The following is a 14,422-nucleotide window of genomic DNA, read 5'->3' as shown; positions in this document are numbered from 1 at the left end:
ATGCTCCAAAGATTAAGCCGCATCACGAAACTAGTCCGCCTCGTGTCTGATTCCGAAGGCCACGTGAAGAAGAGTACGAAACTGAGCAACAGGCCGGAAGACCTTACTCTACCGTCCATGCCCTCTTGACTAGCCGTACAACTCCTGTCGATCTTCTCTCTGGTTGCGCCCCTTGATGCTGAAGTGTGAAAAGCAAGATCGCACGCGCTAGAGAACCAAAAATACACAATTGCCCGAGGAGGAGTTGCCTCTCAAAGCCCATATTTGACCCGGGTAGTTTCGTTCACCCATTCAGAAGCACGGTATTGCTGAGCAAGAAACATGGTTGGATTCATTCGTGATACCTCGTTGGCTGACAGGATGCGCCTTTAACGAAAGATACGGCAACGGTAGAACACCACCGAAAGCAAAGATAATATACGCCGGATTTGTCTGTTTTCGCAACTCTTCCTCGAGCCCCCTCCCCCACCCACCCGGTATTCTGTACAACCGCAAGAAACAACCCCCCTCTCAGGTTTTATTACATGACTCGATCCAACCTTTTAATCTATTTTATCATGAGTCGATTGTCACAAAAGCTGCTATACTCCTTTTCTAGTGATACATACGCTGTACAGCTGACTTCATAACCTTACCCAGTCATCCAAGCAGCCGCTCTTCTGGCTCCGAAGGTGGTGGCCAACCGCAAGCCACTCGAGCCCATGGGGAAGTAGCTGACAAGGTACCACACCAGACAAGCGAGCTGGATGACAGCCGAAATTAAGGTGAGAATGGTGCTGTGGAGCTGTGGCGTATAAGGTTAGAAATACCGTCAGCTTCAGTCCAGTCATAGTCGAACTTACACCGAGCGAAAAGTACATGGACAGCGCGAGCGATCCAAAGTAGGCCGCAGTGAATGGCAGACGTGTGCCAGACGTGAGATGTCTCGCGTAAGCCATCGGGCCCATTACGGCCGCGAAGGACGCCAGGAACAGGAGGGAGCCGAGTGTCCAGCTGAAGGGGGAAAGAGCAATAACGTTAGCAGCTAATGGGTATCTTAAGAAACGACCGTCGGACCGAAATTTAGTTCTTGCTGGCCGTGGGGACTAATCACGCCGGTCTGTCACCGGATGAGGTGTTCATGGCTAATGGACCATGCGAGATCATCTGGCATGTAGGTGTACAGGGGCGGAGCTCTGCGGTATGTCGCCTCGTTGCCCGATCCAACCTTGTTCTCGTCGATCTGCCGTGCCGGCAACTAGCCAGGCCCGGAAGCACCCGTTTTGGAAGGGGGAAAGGGGGAGAGAGAGCGGAAACTCCAGGCGACGGGGGCAGAGCCAAAGACAAAAAGGAACTTACAGAATGACAAACTTGCGCGGCCGCACAGATAGCACTGGGAGAAAGACGAAGCAGAGGACGAAGCAGGCAAGGGCGCCTAGGTTGCAGGCACCGAAAATGAGCAGACGGTCCCACCGACTGACTAAATGGATAGATTATACGTCAGCGCGGCTGTTACGGAGTAGAGAAAGCGGACACGACACCACCACCTCACAAGTCCGCCTGCTCACATGGCAAACCGAGACATGAAGACGAAGCTAGAGAGTGTACCAGCTGCAGGGGGCCTGAGAAGTCTGGAGCTGGGTCGGAGCTCATGGAGCTTCTAGAAGTGGTAGACTAGGACATGAACGAAAGCAGGATGACTCACGGGTCGCGAACCCCTCCTCCTCTTCCCTCCTGTTGACAGCAGGCAGAGGCGCACCGGCGCCCTCAGTAGTCGGGAGCTGGATGTAACTGTTGTTCTGGAATGGATTGAGCGACTTGATGGACGACATGAGACCGCTCTGCTGCGCCGTATTGACTGGCACATCTTGATCTCGCCGTGACCAACCCAGGGAGTTCATCGAATCTCTAAAGGAAGTAGACGCCATGTCGTCGATGGGGACTGAAAGTGGCGAGATATATCAATGACGTAGTTGTGCGTAGTTATCGTCTCTTCGGGCCTTCGGGGAGCCTTAGAATATAGCAAAGGTGGGAGCAAGCGCGGGATCGTTTCCTTCGGGTCGACAATATTATGGTCAAGTGACAGATTTCGACGGCGTCGAAAAGGGGGTCTCGCTCGCGGTCGACTTGCGGAGGGGACGTAATTGGGCCCAGGGCGAAGCCGGTAGGATCTCCGTCGCTGGTTATTGCAAGGGCACGGGGAGGAAGCGTTAGGGAAACGGGCGCCGAGCTTCTTCTCCACAGCTAAAACGGTCAGCTTGGTCGGTACACAGGGCCATGACTGTGATTTTTATGGGAGGAGGGAGGGGGGTTTGTTCGGAAACCACGTACAGTGAAATGTGCCAAGAGGGCGGACTGTTCGGTGACCACCTGTTCCGTTTGTGATACGACGTAGGCTGGTGGTCGTTCTGGTAGCAACGGCCTAGTGTCCGCGCGTACCGCACTGCGTAGTTGCGACGTAAGTCTGTCGTCGAGGCAGAGGGCGGGGGCGAAGGCGAAGGCGAAGGCGCAAGACTGCGAACCGAAGGAGAAAGGAGGGTCGCTAAGGCAGCTGCTGGACACGAAGCCGAAAGGGCTGGCTGATGGAGGATGGAGTTGATGGAACTGAATGGAGATTGAAAGTGCTAGGCAGGGTTAAAGCTTGAGAATGTCTCACAGTAGGTGCACCAGGTGCGGTTGGGCCTGGCCAATCAACTCTGCCTTCCCTCCCCCGGGTGGGTAGGTACGTGCTCATTGTAATGTCAAGTCACAGCCCGTACCGTTTTTGGCAGCCGTCCAACCAAAGTTGATGGCGGCTTGGTTCCACTTCTCTCTCTGGGCCTGCAGTTCATTCTTATCACCTAATCGACGAGACACGATTGGAGGCATCTCGTTCTCCCCACCCCCAAGCAGACCCCTCCTCCCAGAGGCACTTTGCAACCTTCAGGAGACTGTACATGGGGATGTTAGCTGCAATGGGGTTAACGCCTGCTGTTCAGTTGATACAGTGCGGCTGCAGCTCTGAGACCCGCTGCTGGTAGCCGTGCATAATGGGGAAGTCGAAGCCGTATCGAGAAGGCGAGGCCAGTCGGGGTAGCATTCTCTCCCGGCATTTCAGTTGATGTGCCGATGATCACGTCTCCGCCGAGGGCGGTTACCCGTAGACAGCCGACATGAAGGGTGCTGTGTCGGGGCGAGAAGACTGGGCGAAAAACAAGAGCTACACCACCAATCGCCTCAGCGATGTCATCCGAGGAGATAAGGTCACACACGGTACGGGTTATGGTAGGATGCCTTACATCATATTGGCCTCTTGAGTGTCTAATGTGCTTACCTAACTGTGCGGGTGGGTGTGCATCACCCCAACTTGTGCACGCCCGCAGCATCGACAAACGCAACGATACAGCGGTTAGGCACCACATTGTTGTTGTTGGAGAACCGCGGGAGAGGGAGGAGACCAGGAGCAACGAGATCCAGGCGGTGAAGGATGTCGTGTCTGATCAGTATCGCCCAAGGCTTTAACGCCGCGACACGCGAAGCGGGCCGATTGCCACGACGACACTGAAGGTATTCAGTATTTCGGTTTTACAGGCTGTCCCTTTCATACTTTATGCCAACAAACCGACAGCTTGGGCGACGACAGCGCCTTCCCTGGTAGGAATGGGAAGTGCTGGCCGTAATCGCGCAGGCTCTCGTCCAACCAGCGGCCGAGCCCGTCACGCATGCCATGGGTAAGGTGTTCTTGCAGCAGGGAAAACTGGTTTTTCCAACAAGGCGATGCGGATGAGACAGAATCCCATGTGTCGAGCCAAGGGCAGTCTGGGGCGTTTCTGGCTTCGGGTTCCTGGCTGGCCTGTTTTGGAGCCATGGACAGCCCAGTTCGAATCCGTTCGTGATGTTCTTTTTTGAGGGCGAGCCAGACATTAGGAAGTGCATGACCAGCTTACTCTGGCCGATCGTTAAGCAGGTCCCGATGAGGGTGGTGAGTCGTCGTGGCCGGCGCGGGTCCAAGAGGTGGGTTGGTGTCTTAGTTGGCTGGTTGGAGGCATCACGGGGCCCGGCCGATGCCCTCCATCAAATCCCGACCTTGTCGGAAAGGCTGCCAGAACACTCCGGCGAGGAGCAACCGGGGGTGACCACCCCCTCCAGAATATGAGACGAGTCAGGAGACGCAGGTGGAAGTGACAAGCCTTGACCAGATGATATAGTGTTTCTATTAGTAGGATGCTTCCCTGATATAAATGCTAGCGCGTTTCCCTTTGCCACGGAGGCAAAGGAGGAGAGAAGAGAAGCTAGAAAGGACAGAAACAAATCCCGAGACGACAGACTGCATCTACGCTGATTTGGGGCATACAGGTCAAGCAAGAGGAGGTAGGTGAAGCTGTCCTTCCTGGCTCCGGGGAAGGAAGAATAGGAAAGGAAAAAGGGCGCACAGAGTTGTTGACATGGAAGGACAGAAACACCAACTGGACGGCTACTTCCTGATCCAATGCATCAGAGAGCTACTACAACTTACAAGTACTTGAATTCGTCGACGCACCGACCACAGAGACAACCGCTGAAGGGAAGCGCGCACCCACATCGCCCACACCAACGCAGGCGCCGGGACAGGATCGCGAGATCAAGCAGAAGACAAGGGAAGAGACACTTGGCCGGACAAACTTGGCCGGATCTTCAGGGAGAAAGCCGGAACACCCCGGTCCAGAGCTCGATCACGACCTGGTGATTACCGACACTCTTGCGTAGGCTGTCCAAGATTCATACCCGCAGGCTCCGAAGCCCCTGCACTACAGCGGCAGCATCAAGCACCAAACATCAAACGGCAAACAGCAACAGTGACATCCATCCATCCATTTGTTTATTGAAAGCTGTCTTTTCGACCTCAACAACACCACACGCTGTCCCTTTAAGGCTGCCTTTTTGTCGCATCACATCGACGTGTGCGATTCAGGACAGGCAAACCCCCTCGTTCCCGACTCACCCTCACACATCTCCATACTCCGCTGGCCAACTGGCCCACTTGGGCACCACCGGGGTTTCTGCTCCAGCCTTCGGCAGGTCGAAAGTCAAATTTGGCGCTTGCCTCGCTCGACTCGCGAGCTGCTACTACGCCTCACCATATATATTATCGCGCGCCGGCAAGGCCTTTGCTACCTACGTAGGTAATTACCCAAGCTACCTATCATACTTACGTCTGCCTTTTTAATCTCGTCTTACCTGCCTATTTCAGCTTACTCAACTTGGAGTTTCTTTCGCAACCTGCCCCCTCCCCCTGGCGCATGCAAACAACAATCTCAAAGACAACCTTGGAAAGACGCACAACCGGCGATCGGCAGGGATCATCACACTTTGCAACCCCGAGCCGACTTCCGACCCCGATCTTGGCCCCATCTATCCCCAGTCTCGTCTCTCTCTCTCGCCAAACCCTCCAGAGTCGCAGCCAGTCTGTGTTCCCCACGGAGGAATCATTTTATCTTATACGCTTCTCCAAAGAATCCCCAACCCGCCCGCCCGACCGTAGAACCTACTGCACGTCAGCCGAACCGCTCTTCCGGAACATCTCGACCACGTCGACTCAGGGTGAATATTCACTCTCGTCTGCCCACACGGCCGCTGCACTGCACCTCCCCGGACTCTTCGTCCCAGAGGCACATTATCATTAAGGTTAGTGCCCCACCATCCCTCTCTTCCTCTCTCCCTGCTTCTCGCGACTCAGCCTCAAGCAACCGCCTCTTCCGCCACCGGTTTTATACATGGCGGTCTGGCCCTGCTCCCTCTCACATTGGTTTCCTTCCATTCTTTTCCCTTGACTCTGCCACTTGTGCGACGGATCTCATCTCTGACTGGTGTAAAAGACAGCCGTCAGCTTCGGCTTGGTTGCACGTTCCGTTTTGGTGTCCGCGCATCACACAACGCTACGTCGTCTCATCCAAAGTCACAAGTACATTCCTCAAAGTTAGCAAGTCTAGTAGGTTGAGGTACCGAAGCCCCAAGGACCGACAGCCACCGCGCCGACCTGCGCAGACACAATCGTGAGTCCCCGACCCGTCCGAACCACCACTCCACCTAAGTCCGTCACCTTCATCGCCCCCAAACATATTCCCTCCTCCTACTCCTCTTGCCCGTCCTTGCCCACCCTCACCTCAGTCGATTATCCCGCCTTTCTCTAGCTCGTCACAAACAGCATCAGCGCCAACTAAAGTACAGCAGCAGGACCAAGACCACCCACACAGGAGAAGCACACCGCCTTGCCCTCTATTGGACTGCATCCCTCCCTTCTTCCACCGGGCAAGAGGCGAAAAAAAGAGCTGCTTGCTCTCTCGTTCTTCGCTCTATTCGTTCTCCACCGCTGTCACCATCGGTTTCTTACTTCTTGTGCAACGTCAAGCGTCAGGCGCAAGCCGAGCCAAAGCGTTCTCGTTACCATTTGCGAGCGAAAGGAACGCCAGCCGCCGTGCACCTACCTACATTGCTACCCACCACCCACATTCTTGTCCCGTAAGTCAGTCAGCTCCTTTCCTTCCATGTCGCTTCGACTGGCCCATCCCCCGTTCCCCTTCCGCTGTCCTCTCATTCTGGTGCATGTTCTGTCCCCAGTTCGGGGACTTTTCATGCCCTTGGCACACCCGACAACATCTTAAAGTCCTGTCTTGTCGCATCCTAACCGGCCCTACCCTCCTCCCCCTCCTCCCCCCCTCCTCTTCCCCAAATCCCTTCATGACCCCTACTTTTTGAGCCTGGAACCTGCTTCATCCGCAGGCCTGGCTCTCTTATTCCACATTCCAGAGACCGGAGTGAGTGTTAGTCCTGACCCGTTTCCCTCCCTTGCAGCACAGCAGAGACAGCCCCCCCAGTTTCCACTCTAGACCGAGTGAACGGCGGTTGTCACTGCCCGCCTATCTTTACCCCAAAGGGACTTTCTACCAAAACCCCAGCCCAAACCCAACACGAGCTTTAAACCCTTTTCCATCTCCACAGGCACTTTGTGCCCCATTTTCCCACCCCCAGTCATCCCCCAAGATACAAGACAGCGAGTACCTTGGTACCCCTCGCCTCCCCCCGTGTCATCCCCTCATCGCCCTCGGTGTCGGTGTCCCGCATAGGCTACTTTCGCACTTGGGCGTCGTGCATTTAACGAATACTTGACACCACACTAGTCTGCCCGTAAAACGCAAAGTACCAAACTAATTATTCGCCAGCCAGCCAGCCCAGCCCCGAGGCTCCTACACCACCATTTCCACTTCCTCTTACTCACACTCTTACCCGGCTCCCCGACACCGCATTTCCATCTCGTCACAGCAAAAAACGAGGCAACTCTCCTTCTTCCACCTCCCACCAATACTCACTCCTCATTCTCTCTGTTCCAGTAAAACCAGCCAGCCATCCATTCTGCATACCTACACCTTGTGCGACTGACCGACAGCCTTCTTCTCATTTGCGCCTCTCTCCGGTCCCCAACGCCGCCTTTATTACTTAGGGCGCCATCCCCCCGCACATCCATCGCACTGCGTTGAATGGCTGTGTAACAACGGCTGTGTGTGCTGTCGGTCAACATTGCATAGTTCCGACTCTTTTCTCTCCCCCTTTCTCCCTCCCTCTCCCTCTCGGTGAGTCAGTCCTGATTTGGTTGCGTTTTCCTCTCTGCACTTCCCTTTCTTGCCTTGGTGGCGTTTGGAGCTGCCTGTGCCTTTGGAGCACACTTGCATGTCTAACCGCCGAATTGTGTGTGTGTGTGTGTGTGTGTGTGTGTGTGCGCGCGCGCGCAACAGAGGGAACTGCCACCTGCGCGTTCTGAAAGGCAGCACAACTCTGACTTTTGCCCCATCACTACTGCAATACGTCGTCGCATTGCTGACTCGTCGCTTTTTAGAGTCACCACCTCGATCTAAACCTTGTCCGACTCTTTTTTCCAAGCGTCGCAGATCCGACTTTGATCTGATTCTCGCCCGAGAGAAGCGGTGTGAATATCACCGGGTCTGCGCGGCCCTCAACAATTGCGGAACCTCAAACTACCTCTACAACACACCTCGCTCAACCCCGTGTGAGTAGTGCACATAATGGCACAACACGGCTTCGGCCAGTTCAATGGTGGCCACGGCGGTGGAAGCATCGACCCCAACGACCTGGCCATGGGAGGAAACTATGGATCATCCTATTCGAACAACTACAACTCGAACTCTGCAAGCAACTCGAACGGCTTCTCGAGTGGCTCCGCTCTCTTTGGCGACGACGAGCTCCTTGATGGTCTTGGAAGCCCGACCGAGGCTCCGCCTGGTATGCATGGCCATGGCCATGACTTCGGTGGCGGCGGCGGTGGTGGTGGTGGTGGTGGTGGGATGTCAGACATGGGCATGGGCTTCAACCAGACAATTTACGGTTCCCACCATGGTCTGGACCAAAATCACATCAACGGTTACTCCAATACTCCGGACGGCGATCCGATTCAGAGCCCTTTCGTTCACAGTTTCAACAACTCGCAGTTCAGTCAGATGCACCACCGCCAGACGCTTGGCACATCGCTCCAGTCTCCCATCTCCTACTCTGGCTCACCCCTGACTGGTTCTGACTTGACTGGCGAGGCGGCTGATGCCAACTATCTCAACGCCAAAAACAGAGCTAGGATGGCTCAAGCGATGCAACGAAAGAGCTCCTCGACCAACACCCGCAGCCCCATGACCCCAAAGTCAGCGATGCACTCTGTGCCCATGGCAACGCAGGAATCCTCTGGCTTTGGCCCTCAGTCCATTCGAACCCAGGCTATCCACGAGAAGTCACCATCTGGTGGCCAGTGGATGCAGACCCCTGCGGGCAGTATGGCGGCATCGTACGGCTCCGGCTTCTCTTCACCTATTCAGCCTGGGCTTGCTCAGCTCAACGAAGTCATGATGAAGGGCGGCACTTCGATGCCTGCAAAGCTGGGTGTCCAGCCCGGAAGTGCGGTCTCGTCTCAGGAGATGAAGCGCAAGCGGCGCAGAGAGTCCCATAACCTCGTCGAGCGACGTCGACGAGACAACATCAACGAGAGAATCCAGGATCTTAGCCGTTTGGTGCCTGCGCATCGCTTGGAGGATGAGAAGATACGTAAGATGATCCAGAACGGCACTCCTTTGTCGCCTACGCTGTCGGGAATTTCCAACCCCTCCCAGGCTACCTCGGGTCTAGCCGGGCCAGGCGCCCGTCGCGCAGCTGGCGCAACAGGCAACATTACGACCGGCCTTCCTCTTGAGGACAAAGACAAGGGCCCCAATAAGGGGGACATCCTCAACGGCGCTGTCAGCTGGACAAGAGACCTGATGTGGATGCTGCACCTCAAGCTCCAACAGCAGGAGGAGCTGATGAACGTCATTGCGGAACTCGGTGGCCACTTCCCATTCGAGTTGACCGAGGACGAGAAGCGCATGCAGACCGAGCTGGTGGAGGCCATCTCCAAAAACGACGCCATGGGTTACTCGCGCACAAGTGGATCCGGTCTTAGAGTACCCCATCACACCGACTTCCGCGGCGAACCCATCAACGGTTCGGGCAATCCGGTCGAGGGTGTCTCCGTTAGCCCCGGCGACAACAATGGCACGGGCCTGACCAACGACCTAGGGGCTACCAATGAATTTTGGAACGACCCGGATGATGATGACAGTGGCCCGGCGTCGCTAAACTTCAAGGAAGAGGATGAGTTCGGCATGGATCTGACGCAATAGGACTATGGCGTCCATATCAACTTCCCTCTGTTCCAGCAGTGACGCTGGCGCCACCTAGGCCTTGTTTATCGTTGCAGAGGGACAGTTCTCGTTTAGTTCCCCTGCTCTCTCTTCTTTGCATTCGCGCAGGCAAGTTTCCTTTCTTGCATCCATCTGGTCGTTGAGGGTTTTAAGGATTTCGGTTGGGAACGGCGTTGCAGGGACATTTACCTGGTGGGATGGAGGCTTGCCAGCTGGGCAGTGCAGCACATTGTGGAGGAAGGGGACTCGTGGGTGCGTGCGTTCGTGAGCGGGTTGTTCTCATGGGGTTTTGCTTCTTTCCGTTTCAGGTCTCATTCTGGTTTTTCTGGTGTCGGTTTCTTATCGAGCATTCATCTATCGGCAGACGTGATACCTTTGGCGGGGTGGGATGGGCATTTGCACTGGATTTCTTTTCACCTTTCACCACATCTATAAGGGCAGTTTCGCGGGTTATCATCTCCACAGGACAACTGTTTTCTTTCATGGGCTCCATCCTTTTGTTTTATGCAATTATGCTTCATCTTTCTGTTTCTTCTCTCTTAATGCTCTTATGCCTAAGCGCCTTCGTGCGTCTCAATCATATTTTGTCCAGATCTGCATTTTTCCTTTACCTACCCATCAACCCATCCCGTCTTATCCATCATACGACCCTTTGGCGTGATTCTTTTGCTATTCCTCTCGGCATTCATAGCGGTACCATCTGTTGCTGCCCCTCCTCGTTTCCAGCACATGTACGTTGATACCCTCCCCTTCTTGTTTACGGTGCTTGCTCCCTCCCATAGCCTACTCCATATCATGACAACTATCCATCATCTCGCCGATAGATTCCAGGCTTTGAGTCCCTTGTACCTTCAAAAGAAGCTTCTCCGAGTGACAATACTACAATAGACTACAATAGTGACAAAGAGGACCAGGCGGCACTGAGTCGGAGGTGATAGGTTTTTTCTCGTTTTCTTTTGATACCCAAACACTTCTTTTCAATGTCGGTGCCACCTACAGAACGGGACGACACTCTTTCCGTGGCGAGGTGACATTCATTATATAGAACCGACCCATCACTACCAGTGTCGCACGCAGAGAAGATGCTCGCTCATGGCCGTCAGCAGATTCCATGCCTCCTTACGTTTCATGTCCTCTTGCAACGCAATCCTCTCCAGCGCCGTCTGCCCGTTGAAGTACTTCCAAAAGGCCTGCCATGCCTTGGCGACCTTGGGATCCCTGCCGAGCCGCCTGGTGATGGCCGCAAGGTACAGCGACTCCTTGCCCGTCGCCTTCTTGGCGTCCACGATGATGTATGGCGACACGCGCGCCAGGTGCGGCGCGTCGTTGGTCGACGGGTGGTCAGTCGCCGATGGCGGCATCTTGCGCGCGTGTGCTGTCGCCTTCTCCGCGGCCTCGCGCTGGGTCTTCTCCGCGATGCGCTCCAGACGCGCCTTTTCTGCCGCTTGCTCGATTTGCGTCGGCACGTGCGCCCCTATACCGCCGCCGTTGTTGCCGTCGCCGCCGCTGCTGCTGCCGCTGCCACCCATACCGCCACTAGTGTCACCATCGACCTCGGAATGCTCGTCAGCTGTATCGGGGCCCGGGCTGGCCAAGGTGTTGTTGCTGGTGCTGAGGGAGGACGCATCCTCGGCATTGCGAAGCTCGTCGCTTTCGATCTTATGCTCGACTTCGTAGATGATCTCCGGCCAGACTACCACGTAGGCGAACGTGCATAGCTGCGTCACCCAGGCACCGCGCATGAGCCAAGCTAGCATGTCGAGGTAAGTCGGGCGGTGGGCCTTGCTTGGGCAGAAGTGCTTGTATGGTCGCGGGGCGTATGACAGCTCGGCGAGGAAGTTTGTAAGTGGCGGTGCCAAGGGGAATGCCTTTTGCCACTCAAAGCTTGCCTTGGGGAGGTTGCGTGTATCGCAGTTAGGTGACATGATGTAGATGTCCCGGGCGTGGAGAGGGGGTATGGCAATGGCACGGCGCCAGAAGATGAAGTGCTGGGCGTATTTGCGTACCTGACTCAACGTCAAGACGTTACTCTGGCCAACTTGGTAGAAGCTAGATCGCTTAGCGTAGCTCCCGGTGATATCAGGAATACTGGCGGCACTTACGATTGCGTTGGCTTCGATAGCCGTGCAAACTCAACCATAGCAACGGTGCTAGGATCCGGATCTGCTTGCAGTTCGGCAATGATCTTCTTCTCATCACCCATCAGGAGCAACGCAAAATTGCGGTCCAGAAATCCGGGCTCATCGATAGTGTCTTCGCCAATGAAAGAATTGGCCGTTGTCAGCCAGAGACCCTTCTGTTCCGTCTGCCCATAGTTGTGCAGGTCCGTAATGTAGAACGGCACTGGGATCTGGACTGATGGGGTTATCGGCCCAGCAGCCGTATCGAGCTGTAGAGCGGCAATCTTGTTCTGAGAGACGGCCTCGTAGATGTCCTGGACAGAGGCTGCTAGTGAAGACGTCGCCAGGATCTCGTTCCATAGTGAGCTCATTTTACGTTCTACATCCATGTTAGTACAGCAGGGAAGCTGACCAGAAACACGACTCACTGTCTTCTCGGCCCTTGTCTTTCAAAGCCGATATGCGCTTCGACTCCTTCCACACGAACTCGCTGTGTTGTTGACAGTACTTGTAGGCCTTGTTGACCTTCTTGATGATGTTCAGATACAGGGTAGCAATGAGTTCCTTGGCCTCGTGCTTCTTCGGATTCAGAATGAACACCAGATTGAACATCGTCATGGAGGCGCGCTTGTCGTCAGCCTCATCTTGCAGACACTCTTCTTCCTCCTTCGACTCGGCCTGCAACGCATCTGCACCATTGGGCGCATCTTGGCTGTCCTCGTTGGGGTCTAAATCGACCAGCACCGCGGACTCCTCTGTCCGTACAGATTTGGCTCCCCCCGTCCTGCCATTTTTCTTTTTCTTCTTCTTCCACGTTCCGCTTTCTGGGACGTGTATGGGATAAGAGACGCAGTACAGGGGGTCCAGAGAGAGTTGAAAGAGCTTTTTGTGGTAGGCTCTCCCCGGAGTCAGGATGCTGGCGAGGTCCTTTGTGGGAAATCCAGCGACATATTCCCAAGGCACAATTTGTGTGCCCTCGTCTGTAATCAGGTGGTCATCTCCAGCGGTCCATTGCTGGAGGTCGTCGCCGTTGTTATCGGCATCTAGCAATCCGGGCTGGTTGAGACGCTGCAGGAGGATGTCGTCATATTCAGCCGACACATCGGCTTGCTCGTGATTGTTAGATTGGGTATTGGGCGGTAGGACGTGTGGTGGATAGTGGAAGACGAAGTTGGGCCCGTCACGGGATCTGTTGATCACCAGTGCCACAGCCAGGAAGTTGGACGGGTTCGGGAGCACAGGCGGCGCCATCTCGGGAGCGACAAGAGAAGACAAATGTATGAGCTCAAGTACATGAATGGGCGGCGACTAGGCCCGGTTCCTCAGTTAAGCCGTGCTTCAACGGTCATGTTCGGGCCTCTTCCCGTGCCGAAAGCCCAGGTAAGGAAAGCAATCTGTCCAATTAGCGCTAGGCAGGCCAGCACCCTACATTCTCCGAAATTGAACTTGGGCGCAAGTGCGGAACAGGCGGCTATGGGGTCCTCGGTTCCGTCGATGGGATCGATCTAGGTAGTCTGATGTCTGAGGAGAAGTGGCAGGATACCTTGATAGCACTGGATCATGAGGATGGCAGCCGAGGACAGAGGGAACATGGTCGACCAATGGACGTCGAGTTATGGCGTTACTGCAGCGTGGGGCCCCCAAGGCGGTGGAAGCGCAAAGTGATCCGAGCACAGCTGGTTCGGCAACTTTTGCAGTGTAGTGGGATCGAGGCTCTCAAGAACGAAGTTTGTACACATACCTAGGTCAGGTAGATACCTACTTACCTAACTAGGTATCCGTACCTAGATAAACTACTGCTAGCCGCACCAGCACAAGGCACAAAGCTACGTCCGTCACATGCCTTTACACTACAAAGTACACCTCAAGGTTGAGGGAAGCCCACTTGGCTACGTATCTTGGTTGGTTTGAGGTAAGACATGGGCTTTGGAGTTCACCCGGACGCTTAGGCAAGGCGGCTTGATTAGACCCCATGAAAATGAAAGACATGACATATCGGTGAGAACTTTCCAACCCCCAAATTTTATCGAGAAAGAGACACTGGGGCGCCGGCGTGGGCAATGCAACAAGAGGAGGACGACTCGAAGGCATATGCATCTAAGGCGCGGGGAGGCGCTGGACGCGTGCTTCTAGGCAGGAGGCACGTTTAAGATAAACTCTCCGGTACAGCGCTGGGTTACGTTGGCCATGACCCAGTTCGCCTTAAACCGGGCTTGCCCTCCATAGTACTTGAGATGGGCCAAAAGATGATAGAGAGCCCTGTAGATGGCGATCGCAGATTTTCCTATTCGCCCGGACGTTGTTGGGGTTATCTACCTACCCACCTACCTACCTACGTACCTACCTAGGTATCTGTGTAGGCCACGCAGTGATGGCGGTCACACTGCATAAGCCGGCAGCTGCAAGACCCTGAGATGTGGATGCTCAAGGGCTTTTTACAGGTGACAAGGATGTGGCACGGCAGAACACTACGCAACGTATCTATGTATATTGTAAGTTGTACGGATGTAGCTGTGATGGTGGATGGGATGTAACTATAGCAATGAGCACGCGAGTCAAAGCAGATGGGAAGGAGGGAGAAACCCCAAGAACGAGGGCAGAATGCGGTGTAGGGAACTAACAACAATG

The 14,422-nt window shown here is 54.9% G+C and overlaps 6 protein-coding genes across 6 annotated transcripts; 3 read left to right on the top strand and 3 right to left on the bottom strand.

The window, feature by feature from the left end:
* Positions 1 to 416: 416 nt before the first annotated feature.
* Positions 417 to 2,170, bottom strand: LY79DRAFT_326917 (Got1/Sft2-like family-domain-containing protein). The gene is made up of 5 exons (XM_060552463.1): positions 1,685 to 2,170; positions 1,339 to 1,459; positions 843 to 993; positions 609 to 784; positions 417 to 547 (listed from the first exon to the last, which is right to left on the bottom strand). Exons 1-4 carry the CDS (start codon positions 1,905 to 1,907, stop codon positions 632 to 634), a joined length of 648 nt encoding a protein of 215 aa, XP_060418793.1. The 5' UTR covers positions 1,908 to 2,170; the 3' UTR covers positions 417 to 547; positions 609 to 631.
* A 716-nt stretch (positions 2,171 to 2,886) lies between these two features.
* LY79DRAFT_326764 (uncharacterized protein) lies at positions 2,887 to 3,462 on the bottom strand. The gene has a single exon (XM_060552462.1). It carries the CDS (start codon positions 3,378 to 3,380, stop codon positions 2,940 to 2,942), a length of 441 nt encoding a protein of 146 aa, XP_060418792.1. The 5' UTR covers positions 3,381 to 3,462; the 3' UTR covers positions 2,887 to 2,939.
* A 4,086-nt stretch (positions 3,463 to 7,548) lies between these two features.
* Positions 7,549 to 8,343, top strand: LY79DRAFT_540023 (uncharacterized protein; the record flags this gene model as incomplete). Its single annotated transcript, XM_060556845.1, has 1 exon — positions 7,549 to 8,343. A coding segment is annotated over exon 1 (341 nt), but the record flags the coding sequence as incomplete, so codon positions are not given.
* LY79DRAFT_507163 (helix-loop-helix DNA-binding domain-containing protein) lies at positions 8,016 to 9,653 on the top strand (the record flags this gene model as incomplete). Its single annotated transcript, XM_060553797.1, has 1 exon — positions 8,016 to 9,653. One exon carries the CDS (start codon positions 8,016 to 8,018, stop codon positions 9,651 to 9,653), a length of 1,638 nt encoding a protein of 545 aa, XP_060418790.1.
* A 109-nt stretch (positions 9,654 to 9,762) lies between these two features.
* On the top strand, positions 9,763 to 10,781 carry LY79DRAFT_326693 (uncharacterized protein). Its single transcript, XM_060552461.1, has one exon. It carries the CDS (start codon positions 9,872 to 9,874, stop codon positions 10,412 to 10,414), a length of 543 nt encoding a protein of 180 aa, XP_060418789.1. The 5' UTR covers positions 9,763 to 9,871; the 3' UTR covers positions 10,415 to 10,781.
* On the bottom strand, positions 10,733 to 13,045 carry LY79DRAFT_506959 (nitrogen permease regulator of amino acid transport activity 3-domain-containing protein; the record flags this gene model as incomplete). The annotated part of the gene is made up of 3 exons (XM_060553771.1): positions 10,733 to 11,723; positions 11,777 to 12,173; positions 12,223 to 13,045. The coding sequence occupies 3 exons, from the start codon at positions 13,043 to 13,045 to the stop codon at positions 10,733 to 10,735; spliced, it is 2,211 nt and encodes a 736-aa protein (XP_060418788.1).
* Positions 13,046 to 14,422: the final 1,377 nt, after the last annotated feature.

The sequence above is a fragment of the Colletotrichum navitas genome (assembly GCF_030913465.1).
Source record: "Colletotrichum navitas strain CBS 125086 chromosome Unknown LY79scaffold_6, whole genome shotgun sequence".
Taxonomy (NCBI): domain Eukaryota; kingdom Fungi; phylum Ascomycota; class Sordariomycetes; order Glomerellales; family Glomerellaceae; genus Colletotrichum; species Colletotrichum navitas.
Note: the sequence above shows the minus strand (reverse complement) of the source record. Positions and strands in the feature narration are given on the sequence as shown.

Coding starts and splice junctions, on each gene's coding strand:
- LY79DRAFT_326693 (XM_060552461.1), top strand. CDS start 9,872: ATGGAGGCTTGCCAGCTGGGCAGTGCAGCACATTGTGGAGGAAGGGGA.
- LY79DRAFT_326764 (XM_060552462.1), bottom strand. CDS start 3,380: ATGTGGTGCCTAACCGCTGTATCGTTGCGTTTGTCGATGCTGCGGGCG.
- LY79DRAFT_326917 (XM_060552463.1), bottom strand. CDS start 1,907: ATGGCGTCTACTTCCTTTAGAGATTCGATGAACTCCCTGGGTTGGTCA. Junction 1,460..1,684: donor GGAGGAGGGGTTCGCGACCC/GTGAGTCATCCT, acceptor CTATCCATTTAG/TCAGTCGGTGGGACCGTCTG. Junction 785..842: donor CCATGTACTTTTCGCTCGGT/GTAAGTTCGACT, acceptor TATACGCCACAG/CTCCACAGCACCATTCTCAC.